Consider the following 20,627-nt stretch of genomic DNA (forward strand, 5'->3'; position numbering starts at 1 on the left):
GAATGGCCACCGCCGATGTCGTAAAACTACTTGTTTCGTTATTCCATACAGAAAACGCCAGCGAATCGACATAGAGAGATAACAATCGGTACAGGTGTGTGGAATAGTGGTCCAATCAACATTCTAAAAGTCCTCGGAAATCAGAGTGGGGCTTCAGTCACCATCTTGGAAAATGACCACCACTGGTGCTGTAAAATGACGGTTTCGTTATTTCATACAGAAACCGCCAGAGAATCGTCAGAGAGATATAAAAGCCGGTATAAGTGTGTGGAATAGTGATCCAATCAACATTTTAAAAGTTCTAGGAAATCAAAGTGGAGCTTCGGAGGCCATCTTTGAAAATAGCCGCCGCCAGTACCGTGAGTCGACTTTTCTTTGCAGCATGCAACGTTGTGAATCAGTAGCAATGTATGGAAAGTAAGAATAATGCTATAACATATAATTATTAATTGATTTTGAAAATGATAGTAGAAAAGTTTTGAAAATGCGTAGTTATTTCGTTTGTCTAAAAAGATAAATGCACCTGTTTCACTGATGTATTCAAATTACAACTTTCGTTATTTGCTATCCATGTATCGATAAATTCATCTTCGAAATCATGAAGTTCGTCCACATGTCCGATTTTTTCAGTATACATCAGTAGGTCATCATTTGCATAGTCCTTATCTTTATGTGAAATGTTAATGCAGCCAGTCCTTTCTCGCAACCAAATTTGCAATTGCAGAAAATTAGCTTCAGCAGGCGATCAGGAGCTGGATACTTTTCGGCCTTTACCGGTACTGAATTGTCCCCAAGTTGCTGGCATCTCCATTCTTTTGCCCGTAGGTCATTGCCCAGCCGTTGTTGCACTTGGTGATACACTTGCAAAGAATGTTGGACTACAGCCGCACTTGTTGGTGGTAAAGCTTTCAGCTTTATTCTTCCATTGATAGAAGTCTTTGCGATAGCTTTCAAGAAGTTAAGATATCGCAGAGCATCCAGAGTAGAAACAGAACTCGGCACCCCACACAAAGCAAACAAGATACTTTTCTCAAGCTGCAGCAATCAAAGATTTAGATTCATTATGGACTGCAAATACGCATGCACGTAGCAATTTTTTCCAACTATTTGATGAACGACTCCAACTATTCGATGAAACAGTAGTGTAGTGTTTACAAGTAAAGTCACATCATGTATCCCCACACCACTTGTCACACTTGCTAAGGTACGTACCTTATCGCCTTACTATAGTTTTGCATCTTTTAAATTGCTTCCAATATTACTTCATACTGTTATCATCCCAATGTCGAAAGCCGCATCACAGGTGATTGTATCACCACCTGTGATACCGGTAGCAATCGACCCAAGTTCGCTGCGTTCAGTAAAAGGATTGTAGCATCGGAGGAGCCAGTCGACCAACATCTCAACATCGGCACCAACGTCACGAGCTTTCCTTGAATGTTTAAGTTCTATATGTTGCTCACCCAATTTGTATTTGACATAACAAAAGTTTTCGAGGCTATCGCTAATTCCAGTTATGGCTGGGAAACTAACATTCATTTAGTCACAACACTGCTTGACACTCCTCGATCGTGAGACAACTTTCCAATACTCTTAATTAACAGCATGAGACATTGTTTTATCGGTCCACAAACCACTCCAGAACTTATGAGTTCTTCTGATGGTAAAATATCCACTCTCACAGTATTTCCCGTACTCATATGTGGACATTTTGCTTTGGAGACCCCGCATTTTCTGAAGGTAAAAGTGGCATGACTTCTCATAATTTAAAGGTCCTGCATGGTGGAAGAAGGGACGCATACCATTAACACACTGAAGATGTAATGCCTAGTTTCCATTTCTTTTAGCAACTGTGAATTCTCCCAAGAGTTGAATTTGACGAAAATACTGAATTCGTGGGTAGGCCATTTGCTTGTCCTTGTGTACTGAATTTAGGAACTGGATTAGTCTCTTGCATAGCGTCATCAGGTGTGGTTCATTTTCAATATCCTTGCCTGTTTATGCCGACTCTAAGTGGTTCGTCTTGAAGTTTTGTGATCATTGAGTTTGAGTCCGGGTTCAACAGCGTAAAAGATGTGAATGGACAATGATAGTTATATCAGCAAATGAGCTAGCACTCCTTGTGATTACATGGATATTAAAAATACGAAAGTTGTAATTTGAATATATCAGTAAGACAGGTGCATTTATCTTTTAAGACAAACAAAATCCTACACAGTTTCACATTTTTGTACTAACATTTTCAAAATCAATTAATAATTGAATCAGTCATTTGAGAAACACCTCATGTCCATTTTTGGCCAAAATTGAGTTAGATATATTAAATTGTTGGTGAAGGCTAGACAAATCCAACACACATAAAACAGCTCATCTCCACTTAGTAACCATGGTGATGGCGCATTAGAAAATATCCATTCCTTTGAGAAACACCTCATCTCCTGGAAATGTGTTGTTTCTCAAATGACTTACAAAAAAATGTGGCTGGTGGCACCACTGTTTTTGTTATTCTATTTTAATGTGGCTGGTGGCAGCACTGCTTTTTGTTATTCTATTTTAATGTGGCTGGTAGCAGCACTGTTTTTATTCTATTTTAATATGGCAGCACTGTTTTTGTTATTCTATTTTAATCCAAACAACTAACTGTTGTGCTGTAGTGTTTATTATTGTTGTTTATAGATTAAATGAGTTCTAGTGAAAGTAAAAGTAATAATTCCACACGATTAAAACGTAAAAAAGGGAAGCAAGTTGAGTATAAGTGTGAAAGAATAAAGAAGTCCCGTGTTAAGAATGAAGAATATAAAAACTGGAAAGGAAATGTAGTGAAACCAAAAGAACATGGATTCGCTTCCAGGTAACTTAACCTAGAATATATACCATAGGACTAGAACATCTTACATCCTATAACCTAGAACATTAACCTAGGAAACTTTATCTGTATAGCCTAAGATTGTAATATTTTGTAGGTTTTAAGTTATTTTGAACTAGTCTTAATGAGGTTTGGTTATTTTAGGTGCAGATGGAAGTGTATACCGGAAAAGGTTACAGAGGATATAGAAAATGAAGCTTACACCAAGTGTATTGATTTTAACACAAAAAATTGAACAGGATGCATACCTCCAATCATTGATTGAGTGTAAGCCAATTGCAAGGAAAAGGCTAAAATTGAATGATGAAGAAATAACTAGTGAACCAAAGTCTCACTCCTTTGTGTATTCTGTATCTACTGGAAAAGTACAGCTATGTAAACGTGCATTTCTTTCGGTACATGGAATATCCACTGAACGTGTCAAAAGACTGTGTAAACTACTCTCTCAAGACAAGTCACCAAAGGACTTAAGAGGAAAAATGCTCCAGAGAACGCTAAACCATGTCATATCATAAAGGCCATTGACGATCACATAGCATCTTTTCCCCAGAAAGAAGCCCATTACACCAGCAAGTCTTACAAATACTTGAACGCTAACCTTAATGTAAGAATTATGTGGCAACTTTTCAAAGAAAAACATCCAGACTTGAGTGTTGATTGCAAGTTTTATTTGAATATATTTCATGAGCATTTTGACCTAACTTTTGGGAAGCCTCAGATTGATTCTTGTTGTAAATGTGAGGAACCAGAGATGGTCACCCTCCCTCATTTTGCCCTCATGAGGGCCGCCCTCACCCTCACCTCACCCTCATTTTAGTAGTTGAGGGTGAGGTCGTTGGAGGGTGAGGGCGATAAAGTAATTGAGGGTGAGTGTGAGGGAGGGTGAGTGTGAGGGCGTCAATGGAGGGTGAGTGTGAGGGAGGGTGAGTGAAGGGCGTCAATGGAGGGTGAGTGTGAGGGAGGGTGAGTGTGAGGGCGTCAATGGAGGGTGAGTGTGAGGGAGGGTGAGTGAAGGGCGTCAATGGAGGGTGAGTGTGAGGGAGGGTGAGTGTGAGGGCGTCAATGGAGGGTGAGTGTGAGGGAGAGTGAGTGTGAAGGCGTCAATGGAGGGTGAGTGTGAGGGAGGGTGAGTGGAGGGCGTCAATGGAGGGTGAGTGTGAGGGAGGGTGAGTGGAGGGCGTCAATGGAGGGTGAGTGTGATGGAGGGTGAGGGTGTCAGTTGAGGGTGAGTGTGAGGGAGATGAGGGTGAGGGTAAGGGTTCATAAAATTAATTATCTTGCAATTCTTCATTTCTGGAAAATATGTTAGAAAATGTAATGTAGTTTTTTCTTAGAATTAATCGTCGTTCACAGAAAATCGTCATATCAATATTCTATCAGTTTCATACGCTTTTCATGCGCGAAGACAAGATGTTTCTCATAGCTTTATTACTTTTCTATATTTATATATTTTCACTTTATAGAAACAATAATTACGAAATATATAAAAATATCTACTGCAAGTTTTTGGCTACCGAAAATTTCAAATTTTAACGAAAGTAACTCATTAAAAATACTAGAAGTTCTCAGGAAATTATGTTTTTTTCATATATTCGTTCTGAAGAGAAACTAATAAATATTCATATATTCATTCATTCTGAAATTGTAACTAAGAAAAAGCTTTATTTCTTCTTCTAAGAGAAAATATATATATAAGAAAAGTACAAAGCTGCAAGCCGCAATAAATAACTTTATATTTAATTATCAAATAAAAAGATATTTCCTGCTTTTGGCTATATACCTACTTTTAGATTTCCAAACTACGCTATGCATATGAAAGGGAAGTCTTATAGAACGGCTCTGTTCGTCTCTGTGTCTGTCTGTCAACAGGTATCACATCAAAATCGGTTAGAGCTATTGACAAGCGGTTTTCGGGAATCGATCTAGCATCCCAATAATAGGTTGCATCTCCTTCATCAACCTCCTACTTAACAGGTACCCTCAAATCACCTTGGCAGTCAATCTGTTAAACCGGAAGTGGTAGAAATCGGAAATTTCCGGTTTCAAATTAAAGACCACGAGTAGAAAAACGGTAATAGCGATCGGCAAACGGTTTTCGGAAATAGGTGGATATGAATGGAACCACCTTAACTCCTGCATATCTATTAAAACTGGAAGTGGTAGGATCCACTACTACTTCAGGTTTCAAGATTTATTTTCATAAACTTAAAAGGGTAAGAGCTATCGACAAACGGTTTTCGGGAATCAATTCTGCATTGCCAGAATAGGTTCCATCTCTTTCAACAAACTTACTTAAACGGGAAGTGGTAGAAGTCGACCATATCTGGTTTCAACAAACATATTCATAACTCATAAACGAATATAAAACGCAGCTAGCGATAAAGAGTTTTCAGAAATCGATTTAATTCTTAAGGAGACAAACCACCTGTCCTCCTGTATTTCCACTAAAATCGGAAGTGGTATAAATTCACTACTACTTCTGGTTTCAATATTGATATTCCTAGACCTAAAACGGTAAGTGCTATCGACAAGCGGTTTTCGGGAATCGATTCAGCATCCTAAGAATAGGTTCCATCTCTTTAACCAATCTTCGAGTTAAACCAGAAGCTATGTTGAACCACTTCTGGTTTCAACAATATTGGTCATAACTCAAAAATGGTAAGAGCTATTGAGAAACGGTTTTCGGGAAACGATTCGTCGTTTCAATAATAGGTCCCACCTCCTTCGACAACCTAATATTTAAACCGTAAGTGGTAGAAATCAACTACTTCAGGTTTCTACTATTTCCAGTTCTACTAGTTTGGAAGTTTACCGTAGTTTCATACTGTAGAACGATACTCGCTTGTTCTATCACATAATTCTTGTGTTATCAAATACTAGGTTTATTACCAGGTACTCAGTAATATTTATATATTTTCCCATTACAGTACCTAAAAAGTTGGAAGATTATAATTTGCTGTAATGTCATATTTCTATTCATGGATTCAATCAATATCATGGCTTAATTTGGAGTTAATACTTGATAGTGAATATTTGTTTAGAATGGAAAATTTTCAGAAATGGGAAGTTTTAAGCGGAAAATTTTCCACTTCACATCACTAGTTGCAGGGATGGTTTCAGTAGAGTAATTGTTAATATGTACATTTAATGGACGGAACAATGTAAAGGACATTCTTTCTTCTAGGGTAGAAAATGTTTTATTTGTTGCTGTACTTTATTTGAAGGAGCGCCAAGTGAACTTTGTGGTGGACAAACACCGTATGCGGTGGTTTTCTCGGGGTTCTTCCGTTCCCTCCCACTTTCTTCATTCCTCCATTTGATTCATTTCTCATCATCATCGTCTCTCTTAGCTTCGGAGCATAATCATGGGACGTTAGACTGAATATTTCATTTCATTTTATTTGAAGGAGGACATTTCTACCCAGCGATTATCTGAAGCAGAGATCTTTGGGTTATCCGGGTTCGATTCCGTACCGGATATAAGTTCCGCGATAGGGAGAAAAGCTCAATTAAATATAAAACATAATTGTATTTATAATGATTTACATATACAATTATAGTCCTAAATTTACACAGTTCAACTTTTTTATTATTATTAAATTAAATATTTCCCTTTGTCTTTCGTGACTGGTGGCTTGTTGGCAGTGGCGTTACTAGGTCTAATTTGGGGTGTTCAAGCCTCCCCAATTTCTTACAAGCCCAGCTAAATTTCACTATGTTACATACTTTTAGAAAAGAGGATACTAAGAAAATCTACCGAATTTGCACCCAAATGCAACAGAAGGTGCACACACACCTTAAAATTCAGCATCTTCACAGAGTAATTGATCGTTGATTATTAATATTCTGTTACTATATGAATAGCCCCCTTAAAATATGAACTATTTCACAGGGCAAATTTTAAATAGGTGACTTTTAAGGTTTGATTACTTTATAAGGTAACTAATATTTTCTTTTTTTACTGTACTCTAATATTATTACGTGCAAATAGGGATGCGCACGAGACAAGATTAGAGGTTGTCTCACCTCGAAAATATGTTGTGTAAAGTGATGCCTCGAAAAATGTATCTTTTTCTGTTGGAAGAACCCTGTCTCGTCTCGAATCTTGTCGAGTTATTTTGAGAAAAAATAGCTTTAATTTAATAAAGAATAAAACAAACATGACTATGTTGCTAAAAATGTGCAAGACTGAAATAGTAACCACAATTCTTTTGCCCCAAATGCTCGCAAATTGTCTTATGTTCTTGATTAAAGATAAACCTAAAATACCGAAACAATGGAATTTTGGAGTGTTGGGTACCTTGACCCCGAAATGGTTTTTCAGTCCCCTTTTTAAAAATCCTAGTTACGCCACTACTTGTTGAATGCAAACAGTCAATGATCGTACAGATCACGCCCATACCCATGGGGCCTGAACTTCCCTGAAATTATGAGTTTGCTTGAGAATGAATTTCGTAATGAAGAGTAATTTCATTCATTCGTCCTTAAAGTTGCTTGTATCCGAAGTATGTTTCGTCCTTCATTTATAAATATGGTGTTATATAAAGTCATAACTTCAATATCTTCTTTCTGCATCTCTTAAGTTTTTTTCACCAAAAGTTGAATATCAACAAACATTTCGCAACCATTATTTTAGATTTTTTAAATCTATGTTCTCTACCAATTGTAAATCAGACATATTGAAAGAAAGGCACGAAAAGTCAAGCTTTATTTCTAAAGAAATGAAATGAAATAAAATGATATATTTAGTTTAACGTCCCAGGATTATGCGCCAAAGCTAAGGGAGACGGTGATGATGAGAAATGAATGAAACTGTGCAATGAAGAAAGCGGGAGGGAACAGGAGAACCCCGAGAAAACCCACGCAGACAGTGTCTGTTCATCACAAAGCTCACTTGGCGCGAGCTGGGATCGAACCAGGGACCCCACGCACCAGAGGTGAACGCTCTACCACTGAGCCATCGCGGTCCCCTTTATTTCTAAAAAAAAAAAAAAAAAAAAAAAAAAGTGGATATTTTGTGCGCATAGCCAAGGACGTACGCACGGGGTGGGTCTTTGAGGTCCGGAACCCCCCTCGAAATCCGGACTTTTTTGTCAATTTAGTCTAATTTTAGATACAAAGTTTAGTATAATTTAGCCTGAAATTGTGTTTGGACATCCCCCCGAAATGCTTTGGATCCCTCCCGAAATAAATTCTTGCGTACGTCTCTGCGCATAGCACTGAGAGCGGATTAAGGTTTTTGGGACCCTGCAGCCGACTATTTCAAAGGGCCCTATGTTACGAATAATTTCAGCGCATAACTTTTCTTTGCTGTCTTCCACAGCCTCATAGGCTTATCGAAACACCGAGGAGTATGCTGTAACATTTTAATGTGCTCCAAGTTTACAATAATTAGTTTAATTACATTCATTATTAACAGTTAAATGCCTATATACTTCAGTGTAACACATAAATGCCGAATACGAGCCAAATGGTCAACAATCCCTGTAAAAACACTAATAGAGTAAAAGGAGAAAAATCATATACAAATAGTAAACCTGTACAAGGTTACACTGTGATCAAAGTTCCGAATTTGAAGGTCTTCTGTGTGAATGATGTTTGAATTTATTTGTTTATTCATCACATCAATCAGATTATTTATCCACGCCCGGCGGTGCCACGAAAGTCTGATGTTTGCAGGCACGAGTCCAAGCTGGTGGAAGAAGACTTAACTCTAGTGATACCGCAAGCCTACCGAACGGGAAAAGAAATTAGCATGGATCTGAAGCCTATACTATAATAAGTTGATTGATGTATTTTAGTATTAAAGAGGGGAATTTTAGGGGACCACCTGAGCCTGGGCTCCATTAGCTCCGCCTTTAATCCGCTCCTGATTGCAATCCAGGTTACTTAAGTTGTCACAATACCTATAGGCCTATTCACTGGGTCTATTAAAAGCAATTGTGTCTGAGTTGTTTGATTCAACAACTAATTCTTCTTCTTCTTCTTCTTCTTATTATTATTATTATTATTATATACATGCTACAAAATAGATTTACTGCTATACTGACACATACTAAAGCTAGTTTTAAACAACGAACTTGGCTTAACAACGGAGTCACGTTCAATTTTTCCCATTTTCTATACTACTCTCATTCATTATCTTTGTTAGCCCAAACACCTCGGATGGGAAGGGAAGGTACAATGTAAAGAACCTTTACCTCTGTATGTCTAATGGAATTCGTCATCAGTGTATTTTTAGTTTAGTTCTCTCTTTCAATGCCACCGGAATGAATCACCAGGTCTTCCTGTCGGCAAAGAAAGAATGTTCATCGAATTTATGTTAGATTAATACTACGATAACGTTACTTTCAAGTTCTTCTTTCTAGATCTCAAAGGTTCATACTCCACCAGATGGAACAATACGTTATACTGCGTGCTCATTTCTGGTATGAAGATAAAAATAGTTTTCTTTTCAGAACTTTGAAGGCTCTTTATGACAAAGACTGCGAGCAAAACAATGCCCGTCTTGAATCTTAATCCAGTGTCTACTGTGACTGTCTACGAAAATAAAACTTGCCCTTCACTAGAAAAAAAAAATGTTTATATGGAATATGAGACTCTCGACTATGACTGCCTGCAGCAAAGAGCAAGAGGGGACAGTTCACCCCACCCTTGTATTTTTGAAATAGGTTTGGTTCTTTGAAATATACCTAAAAAATATTCGATTTGTTATTTCCACATACTACCCAGCTTAATATACAATGTGTCAAAAAATCAACCTACTAAGTTTGGAACGTTATTTCTTATATTAAATGAAAAAAAAAGTTTTGATGAACATACTGTGGGTCAAAAAAGGTCTCTTTTCAAATTTATAATCCGCCAAAAATGAGGAAAATCACGTTTTAAAAACACTCTAGCACAAAAGTTATGGAGTCTATCGCACGTGATTCGACGGATTTCGCAGAAACTCGTATGCGCTAGTAATAATTATTTATGTGGAACAGTCTTCTGGTATTCACGAAAAGAGTACCCAATTAGTATTTAAAAGTGTATCCTCGTACACTAAGTTATTTTTTACAAATCGTTGCGTTGATATCAGGGGATTGTGAAACGTGGGTATTTAGATAAGAGGGAATACTAGGTATTGCCTAATTTTTTCAACCGCTTGCGAAAAAGTCTCATTATTTTTAAGCTAGGGCGTTTTAATTCTTTTTCGGCTTATAATACTGAAAGAACTCGTTTTAAGACCTATATGTATTAAAACCTTTAACTTTCATTTGATATAAACACTCATCTCCCGAAGTTTCAGTTGATTTTTTGACACCCTGTATTAATACTACGCTTGTATACAAATTTAAAATAACACTGGCACATGAATTCATATATATATATATATATATATATATATATATATATATATATATATATATATATATATATATATATATATGGAAACCTCATAGATGATATAGTAATTAATGTGAAATATGTAAGCGTCTCCTAAATCCATCTTTGATGCTCTCAAGTCGAAATTAATTTGACAAAATTACAGATGTATATGAAAAATTAGTGTGTTAGAGCTGAGGGGAGTTGAGGAAGAAAATAACACATTTCTTGAAAATTGCCTGAGGTCAGGGGCGTATGCTGTGTTGGACACTGGGATTCCCCTCCACAAAATCTCGACTTTTCTGTAAGTTTGGCCTAATTTTAGGAGTAGTTCTGCAAATTTTAATACAATCTGTCCTCATACTGAATTTAGGACACCACCAAAAAGCCACGGAGCGAAAAAAACGAAAGGATTTTTTGGTGGAAAAAAGTAATGAAATTGGTAGGTGGAAAGGTGAAAAAAAGCACCATTTTTGGTTTAAATTTGGTGGAATGAAAACTATCTTAATTAATAACACAGTTTCACAACGGTCATATTTTTGTAATAATTCACTACTCTGAATTCAAATTTGAAATTAGAATTTCGCTACCAGGCATAGTTTTTCAGTAATACAGGGTGTCCCATAAGTACATGACACTTCTAAGTATTAAGAATATTGACGGCATATACGGTATGTATACATGGACGGCGGTAATTTTGTCACCGGAAAGTTCGTCAGGATAATTTCGTCACCGGTAATTTTGTCACCAAAATATTACCATATAGGTAATTTCGTCACCGAAAATTTTGTCATGATAATTCCATCACCAGTGTCTTTTAGAACATAATACAAGTACAATGAATGAATGGAAACCGTTTTTGAAATTGCTTTCTTTAATCTTCAACTGAAGCAAATCGAAATATAATAATAATAATAATAATAGTAATAACAATATTATTATTATTATTATTATTATTATTATTATTATTATTATTATTATTATTATTATTATTATTATTATTAAATAAATAGTTACATATTTTGTATATCGTATTTGAGATAAGAGAGAAAAGTTTTTAGTGATTCTGTCAGAAATATTATCAAATAGGAAATTTTGTCATGGTTATTTTTTCATCTTTCTTGAACTAAGTAGAGGCAAAGTAAATGACCTAAACAACTTACGTTATTTTAATCAAACTTGGAAAACAATTCGGTTGACGTTGAACTCTGCAAAATTTAAGTTTCGGGTACTCGACGCAGAAGCAAGCACCAGTGCAAGAAAATAGTGCCAGCTTCAGCAAATGTTAAAAGCAAAGGCAACGTGGGGAACTATTGGGTGTATCACTATTTACAAATATTAAGCTTCGCCAATATCAAAATTTCAGAACAGAAAATTGCAAACAAATATGGGAAGATATGCCAATCCGTTCATTTTCCCGCAAACTAGACGGAAATTTGCATCGTTCTTGTACCGTTCTCTGAGCCCAAACTCTTGAACCTTCATCCACGTTAACTGAGTCATGTGAAAAGAGTGATCTTTTTTTAGGAGCTATTGAAAGAAGAATGTTATATTTCAATATTTCAACTCTGATTAAACATTGGCCAAATTGTTATTGGATATATATGTCAAGAAAGCAAATTTATATAAAGGAAGAAAAACATATACTGTAAATATTTCTAACAATTTCCTTTAAATATAGCCTTATGGAGCTATTGAGAAGTGAAACATGGATGGTGGATGGACTACTTTCCAATGGCTCCTTAAAAAGGAAAAAAAAAAACGTAGGCCCTATATGTTATTTGAGGTGAGACTTCCTTTACTAGGTGTATGCCTTAATGCAGAGCAAGACACAACATTCATATGAAGAACTGTTTTGTGCGGTGGTGCATCAGTGCAGTGAATTTAGTGAATACCCGAACCCTGTAACTGTGGTTATGGATTTCGAGATAGCGGAAATGCACACTTTAAAGACAACTTTCGGAAACTCAACTCGTGTACAGCATTGCTTTTTTTTTTTCACCTGACTCACTAAACGTGGAGAAAGGTCCAAGAGATTGGATTCACAGAACGATACAAGAGCAATGAATGTTTTGGTGACGAAATAACCTACATGCTAATATTTTGGTGACGAAATTACCGGTGACGAAACTACTGTGACGAAAATTCCGGTGGCGAAATTACCTAAGTTCATGTATACATATATACAGAACACGGCGTATATTTAGAAAAGGAAATTTCCAATGTAATATCTGGCAACACTATCAGTTTCGATTTTCAGAGATTAACAAGATTTTCCACCAGTGTTTATTCTTCCAATGAATCCAATCTAATACTAACTTTGATTCTTGTGAGGTTAAGCTGTTACTTCTACTTACTTAAAACTCAAAAAAAAAATTGAGTTTTACGTCCCACGGTTATGCCGGTTAGGCTAAAGGAGACGGTGATGATGAGTAATGAATGAAATGGTGGAATGAAGAAAGTGGGAGGAAACGGGAGAACCCCGAGAAAACCCACGCACACGGTGTTTGTCCACCACAAAGTTCACTTGGCGAGGGCTGGGATCGAACCCGCGACCCCAAGCACCACAGGTGAACGCTCTACCACTGAGCCACCGCGGTGCTCACTATCACACTTAAGACCAAATCTACAATCGGTATATTGTCCATGTCGAATTCAAATGTACACAGCTACACAGATAGAATGATATTCCTTTCCCAAGCCGAAAAAGAACAGTTTTGGTATGGTTAAAATCTCTGAAACAGAGCAAGTTTGAAGCGGAAAACCTCAGCAAGATTCCTCATACTTCACGTGGTGTACAAGTGGCTCTACTATTAGTTTGTAGATGTGTTCTACGATTGCCATCGGAAAAGCTTTTTTTTTTTTTTAATTTTATTTTGATGTAGTATGGTGCATATTTTGTGAGGTTTCCTTATAGACATATTTCTTGGGTTCAAACTCAGACGTGAATTCATCTATTCCATTCCAGATTTAAAAGAAAAAAATCCGGGTTAACTTTAGTTTTAAAAATCTGATTTTCAAAATTGAGAATTTCTCATGCTAGTTGCAATCGAAATTGATAAGGAATAAGGCGATAAAAATATTTTATAATAATAATAATAATAATAATAATAATAATAATAATAATAATAATAATAATAATAATAATAATAATAATAATAATAATAATAATAATAATATCTCTCGCTTTACCATGCACTACATCACTAGCTCTGTTGAAACAGTAAGATTTCTTCTCCGAACCGATGGGTTTCTGTCAGTACAGGGAGACTGTCTCCTAAAAGTATTTTTTCAAGCAATGCTCTATTTGGCTTAGTCCATTATGGTTTTCATAATGTATGTTTACAAATTTATTTATTTATTTACGAACATAATAAAATAAAATGAAATAGCCAACATACATTATGAAAATTATAATGCAGTAGGCCAAACAGAACATTGCTTGAAAAATACTTTTAGGAGACAGTATTCTTTTTCTTTCTTCAATACCTGCCTGCCTTTTCTCCTGCTTGCCACTATTTCTTCTTCCATTTCTTACTACGGTCATATTAATACAATATTCTATAGAAGCATTGTAGAATCTAAAGGCCAAACTTTACTCGATTACTGATTTACAAAGGTTTTAAGTTTATCGGCCCTTTTCACCACCAGTGTTATACCAGACCTACACCTACAGTTTAAGGTGGAATCTTAATTATCGTAATGCGTTTAAAACTTCGCCCATCAGGATTCGAACCCGGTACCACGTGGACCAAAGGTGCACCAGGATAATAACAAGTGTTATATTTTGTTTAAAAAGTTACTTGTACTCTGTTAACTATTCATATAGACTTCGGCCAGAAAGAAGAAAGAAAAGTGTGAAAATGTTATATTCATTGCTTCGGCTTTTTTTTTCTAACTGTAATGCACATTCATACCTTCTTTCTTCGATGTGGACAGCAGTAACAGGTGCAAAAATGCTATTGCTTTGTGACAACAGACAGCATTTCCAAGATTATTTTATCCCTCTGTGCTGTGTCTTCATCCGTAAATACCGCGAATTCTTCGTAAATACAAAGCATCACATGATCTGTTCATCTTTAGGGTTTTGCCCTCATGAGGGCCGCCCTCACCCTCACCTCACCCTCATTTTAGTAGTTGAGGGTGAGGGCGATAAAGTAATTGAGGGTGAGTGTGAGGGAGGGTGAGGGCGTCAATGGAGGGTGAGTGTGAGGGCGTCAATGGAGGGTGAGTGTGAGGGAGGGTGAGTGGAGGGCGTCAATGGAGGGTGAGTGTGAGGGAGGGTGAGGGGAGGACATCAATGGAGGGTGAGTGTGATGGAGGGTGAGGGTAAGGGGCGTCAATTGAGGGTGAGGGTGAGGGAGGATTAGGAAAAATGACCATCTCTGTGAGGAACTGTCTGTCAAAATAAAAAAATCATCTTTAAATGATGTAACTAAAAGAGTTTATGTTGCGGAACTCCTTGTGCATAAAAGGAGATCACAAAAGTTTTTCAAAGCCATTGAAAATATTAGACAAAAGTGTTAAACAGATGAAAAAGTAGGTGGAATCTGCATGGACTTTATACAAAACCTTCAACTTCCTCAAATGCCAGTTCAAGAAATATTTTACTTACGGCAGTTGACAGTGAATGTTTTTAATATTCATGATGTTGCAACCAATAAAGCCACGTTTTATGTATATCACGAGGGCTTAGCTAAGAAGAGGCCAAATAAAATTTGTTCATTTTTAGTTGATTATATCAATGAAGTTCTTGATGCTGGTGTTAGGCATCTTCATGTTTTTTCTTTCGATGGTGCACGAGGACAAAACAAAAACACCATGGTTGTGCGATTTTTTCTTGCCCTAAGAGAAACTGGCCGATTCGACAGTATTCATCACTATTTTCCTATTCGAGATTATTCGTACCTTCCGTGTGACTGCGACTTTAGTGTAATCAAACGAAAAATTAAAACAACTGACAGGATTTACACAGTAAAACAGTGTGCTGAACTTACGTTGCACTCTGCTGCTATTCAGGACAAATTTCTGGTAGAAATAGTAGAAAGTGAAAAAGTAAAGGATTTTAAATCATGATGTGATCAATTTTATATAAAAAATATATCTACGGAGACTCAAGCAAGGAACATCTCAAGGGAAAACTAAATGAAATTCAACATTTCAACATTTATGGAGTTTCATTGCTCTAATAAACATGTAGACCAAGTTAAAGTAAAAAACTTTATTGGTTTATTGGTGGACTCAATGAACAAACTTTTGACTTCAAAAAAGCCGGGAACTAGTTTACCAGAGCTTCCAAAAATCAGTGCCTACCCGCAAAAATGTGTACCTATCAATATCAACAAAATCAATGACCTCAAGAAAGTCGAAGCCTGCAGACATTGTTGGTGAATTTTATTCAAAAATTTATGACTGGCCAACTATCGATATGGATGACATTGAACTGTTTTAAGTAACAATGTTTTGAAAATGTGTATACATTATTAATAAAATACTGATTTTTATTAATAATTTGAATTGTTTTACCTTTTATTTCATATCTGATAACATATCGTTTAGTCAGTCATTTGAGAAACAACACATCTCCAACGTTTATAATTTTTTTAAATATCAAAATAAAAATAATAAAATTTTATTTTGGTAGAATTAGCTTACCAAACCCCTGTAGAAACATATAAAAGAATTAAAAAAATATATGATGTTAAATTATGGACCAGCTGGGTTTTTGTTGATTTCCCGAAAGTTTACTCTTTTGGATATGAGGTGTTTCTCAAATGACCGAATCAATTATATGTTATAAAATTATTGTCCCTTTCCATACATTGCTGCTGGTTCACAACTTCGAAGTGAAAACATGTACATCTTATTATAACTGAGGTTACAACCCATACTATACAACTGTTAAGGTTAATTGACCAGGTCTTTATTACTTGAGCTGAAAAAAAACTACCATACTGCAATCTAGGATATTCGCTTTGAAAAACAAGTAGTCTCACGATACTGGTGGCCGCCATTTTCCAAGATGGCGGCGAAGCTCCTTTCTAGTTTCCGAGGACTTTTAGAATGTTGATTGGACCACTATTCCACTCACATGTACCGACTTTTATATCTTTCTGACGATTTTCTGGCATTTTGTGTGCGGAATAACGAAAATATCGTTTTACGACATCGGCGGCGGCCATTTTTGAATATGGCGGCTGAAGTTACACTCGGATTACCCCGGACTTTTAGTATGTTCATTGGACCACTAGTTCACACATCTCTGCCAATTTTTGTCTCTTTATGAATTTTTTCCACCATTTTGTCTTATTTGTCTACACTAGTAGTTTTTTTGTAAGAGTTTCTTATTTGTTTCTTTTGCGAGATATATTTAATCCAGGAATGTAAATAACCACTCGCCTACTCGCCCGGGGCGAGTGGTTCATCAGTGCAAGCGAGTATTTAATACCATACCGAAGGTAAGTAAATGATTTCTATTGTGGGATGTGGGCTAGTAGCTTGGGCGAGTAAAATTTTGTTGCTTATTTGCATTCCTGATTTAATCTTAACAGATGGGTACAAAATGACTCCCTTGATAGTCCGTGTTACAAAAAGTACCTAGGTAGTGCGAGGGTTAAGTTTACTTTACGAGACTTATTCAAAACACTTTCCTTTTCACGAAAGTTTTGTCTATCCTTGGTGCAACTTTGGTGTATGAAATGGTTGTAGGAATTTCGGTTATTAAAGTTAGTAGTTTTGGCGAGTACGGCTCCCATATGCAAACATTAGGATTACTTCTATACATTCCTCTCTCTTTAGTATCATCTTTATTTAACTGTAGGAAGACGAAGTTGTAGAAGTGTCGGTGGCCGCTACTTGCAAATAGCAACAAATATGTAAAATCTGATTATACAAATTGATTCAGTAGACATTTGCTAGTGTTGTTTGATATCACCTGACCTCCTTTTCCATTTTAAAAATGACTTGAATCCCATGTGACGAATTTCAAAACTATGACCATGAGCTGGAAATATCCTTATATATATAGGGGGCGCGGTGGCTCAGTGGTAGAGCGTTCACCTCCGGTGCTTGGGATCCCTGGTTCGATCCCAGCTCGCGCCGTGTGGACTTTGTGGTGGACAAACACCGTGCTCGTGGGTTTTCTCGGGGTTCTCCCGTTTCCTCCCACTTTCTTCATTCCACCATTTTTCACTCATTTCTCATTATCACCGTCTCCTTTAGCCTAACCGGCATAATCGTGGGACGTAAAACTCAAAGATTTCATTTCATTTCTTATATATATATATATATATATATATATATATATATATATATATATACAGCCTTGTCTCGATGTACTATAGCGGAATCGAATTTCCGCCATCTTCTCCATTTTGGAGAAAGAAGAGTAGTATTTCATATTTTAACCAAAATATTTAACAATCATATTCAGTGCAATGATGTGTACATTTTTACATTACATCCACATACAAACTACTTTACAGGACACACAACATTGTGTTTTTCCTCAAGTATAGCATTACTATATGTTGAATTTTCCACTATATAGGCAGGTTAAAGTTGCAGTGAAGTAAGTTTCATTTGCTTTGTTTTCCAGAAATTAACACAGAATGCACTGTAATAAATTCGGAAAGAAAACAGTATTCTCCCTACCATTACCACTTTAAGTTGAATGAACCTTTGACTTATGACACATGTTAACAGACCGGATTTTGTGTCTTGTCTTCCGTTTTAAAAAAGTTACTTACGCCACTGTACAATTAACCTATTTATATAAAATAGTTTTCTTAATGTGTGATTAGGCGAATATTAGTGAAAAGTGTTCTGCCTTCCTCATACATTAGTTTATAAAACCAGTAAATGCAGCTTATTATGGCTTGTGTGAATATGCACACTCGATTTGTAATGTGACTGACTTCCACGGGTATCAGAAAGTTAATTACACTAGTATAGGCCTAATTGTTGGTTGTTTCATGTTGATATGTGTGTTTAGTTTGGGAATAATTTTGCTCTAGGTTCCAATTTAATTAATTAGAAGCTAATGCTTTGATAACATAATTAGCTAAGAATATAATTTAATATTGTGTTCTTCTTATATATCTTGACTTTATACAGAGTGTTATAAAAATTTGTCACAACAATATTTTGGGAATAGATTCCTAACATTAAAATAAGAAAAATGTTCATATGGACCTGTGGTCGAAAGTGCATAGTTTCGTAATTATAGGGTGCCGAAAACGTGAAAAAAACTTCAAAGGTCCATAGTTCCACTACTATGGAACCGATCGTAGTCGGGTCAAGACATTATTAAGGAATTAGAATGTGATCCATCCAAATATCCATCTTTCAGAACCTCCAGTACTGGCACAATCACTTTTAGAGATTGTTTGGGAATACTTCATCGCTCTCCACCTGTCTCTGTAAAATTTGGTGTGCAAGTGCTGGAACATTCTTAAACATTTCTATTTGGATAGTTCACATACCAGTTTTTCAGTAATGTCTTGACTCGAATACAATAGGACCCATAGTAGTGGAGCTAGGTACTTCTAAAGTTCATTTGTTTCACATTTTCGGCAACCTGTAACTCCGAAAATATCCACTTTTGAGCACAAGTCCATATAAACTTTTTTTAAAATTTTTATTTTGATGTGAGCAATCTGTTCCTAAAATATTGTGACATATATTTGTAACTTTCTGTATATTCTCCCATAGATAATACTATCTTGAGGACTCCGTAAGCTTTTGCGTCTTTTATCATCTGAGTAAACGCGATTGCAGTTATTATTCTTACAGAAATCTTTATATTTGTTGCACTTAGGGTGGCTCAAAATTAAAGCCTTCTCCTCTGGTGTGGAGGATCCCTGGCTCCATCCCGGACGATATGAGTTTGTAGCCGACGCCATTGTGTTTGTGCGTCTTCTAAGTTTTTTTTCACTTCCTTCCACATTCTCAATTCATTCTTCCATAATCATTTACTGTCATTAGTCATCAGTTTCCTTTAGCGTAAAAGTCAGAACTTTAGAACGCAACAACTATAAAAGCAAATACTTATAAGCTCTTGTGAGATATACTGTACATGGAACGTCAACACACTGTGTTCCTGTATTTATTTAAAAACTCGTGAGTACATGTTGTATACTAAGCGGAAGTTAAAGTTTAAAATTTTAGCATATTTTTAAAAATATCTTCATGAATATAGTATCAATGCATATTGTCAGTGTGCATTTTATTACAAGTATCTTTATATACTCAACGAACGTCCTTGGTCCCGGGTTCAATTCCCGGTAGGGGTACAGTTAAACGAGCAAAGTGGTTCGGATTCCACTATAATCAGTAGGTCAACGTCTCCTTTATCCTAGCAGACATAACTGTGGGACGTTAAACTGAATGAAATGAAACCAAAATCAACGAACGTCCTCTCATAATGATTTACTAATATCGAAGTACAAGAAACACATTTGATACCCGCAATATTTAGAGAGGTAAATGTTATCATAGAGCTGTATATCTGTGTAGTTTCTGTCCGAATACTGAAATGAGATAACAATATATACATTTAAAAATATAATTTTGATCTTAATATTTTATATCATTAAGTTAACAAACATACCTCAGTGGCAGCTTTGAGCACCTTGTCGTTTTTGAACTTATATCCGCATTGAAGAGAAACCCAAAGAGTGTCCAATGTAAGGTATTTGCATATAGCTTTCGCACACTCGGCTCTTAAACCACAAATGTGGAATCGTTCACCTAGCTGATACATGTCTACAGCTTCAACACCACTTTTCAAATCCAGCTCTTCAAGGTAAATAAATCTAAATGTAAAAGAATGATTTGATTCTTGAATCTGTATTTAGTACTGTGGCCTCATAAACTACATGCTACAACAAGATTTCTAAGGTAAACAATGTCAAAACGATACTATAGAGGAGTCAGCAAGAGAAAGTCTTCGACAGCAAGCAATAGATAGTCGCAGCAGCGTTACCACTACTCACGTTTCAAGGCTTTGTCTCGGTGCATCTATATTGGCAATTTAATTAATGGTGTAAGACAGATTGATCGTGGTTAGTAACACTAGTACCGAAGCAGAGGTTGCCTTTTTCCACCGCACCGAATAAGAAACTTCAGAAACCATCTCTTGTTAGCTCTACTACAGCATCGTAACGTAACATAGTAATTGAAGTTATAACAAATGTATTTACACTGATTGTACAGTTATTACGCAGTTATAATATAAATACGTTGCTCTGCTTAAAAAATATTTTGAAGGAAAATAGAGAATAGTGGTAACAATATTTTTTCGCTATCAATACTTAATTATAGTTTTTGTATTAACATTATTAAATTAAAAATCGTAAGCTCAGTTTGGAGAATTGAAGAAAATTGAAATAGA

General features: G+C 36.1%; 1 protein-coding gene across 1 annotated transcript in view; it reads right to left on the reverse strand.

The window, feature by feature from the left end:
- The window catches only part of LOC145670649 (BTB/POZ domain-containing protein 2-like), a 74,653-nt gene that overhangs the window by 34,877 nt on the left and 19,149 nt on the right, over nt 1–20,627 (reverse strand). The window contains exon 4 of the mRNA XM_081739439.1: nt 19,845–20,049. Coding sequence (XP_081595565.1) covers nt 19,845–20,049 — 205 coding nt within the window. The remainder of the gene's footprint in view (nt 1–19,844; nt 20,050–20,627) is intronic.

Source organism: Thermobia domestica, chromosome 14 (assembly GCF_964235325.1).
Source record: "Thermobia domestica chromosome 14, izTheDome1.hap1.1, whole genome shotgun sequence".
Taxonomy (NCBI): domain Eukaryota; kingdom Metazoa; phylum Arthropoda; class Insecta; order Zygentoma; family Lepismatidae; genus Thermobia; species Thermobia domestica.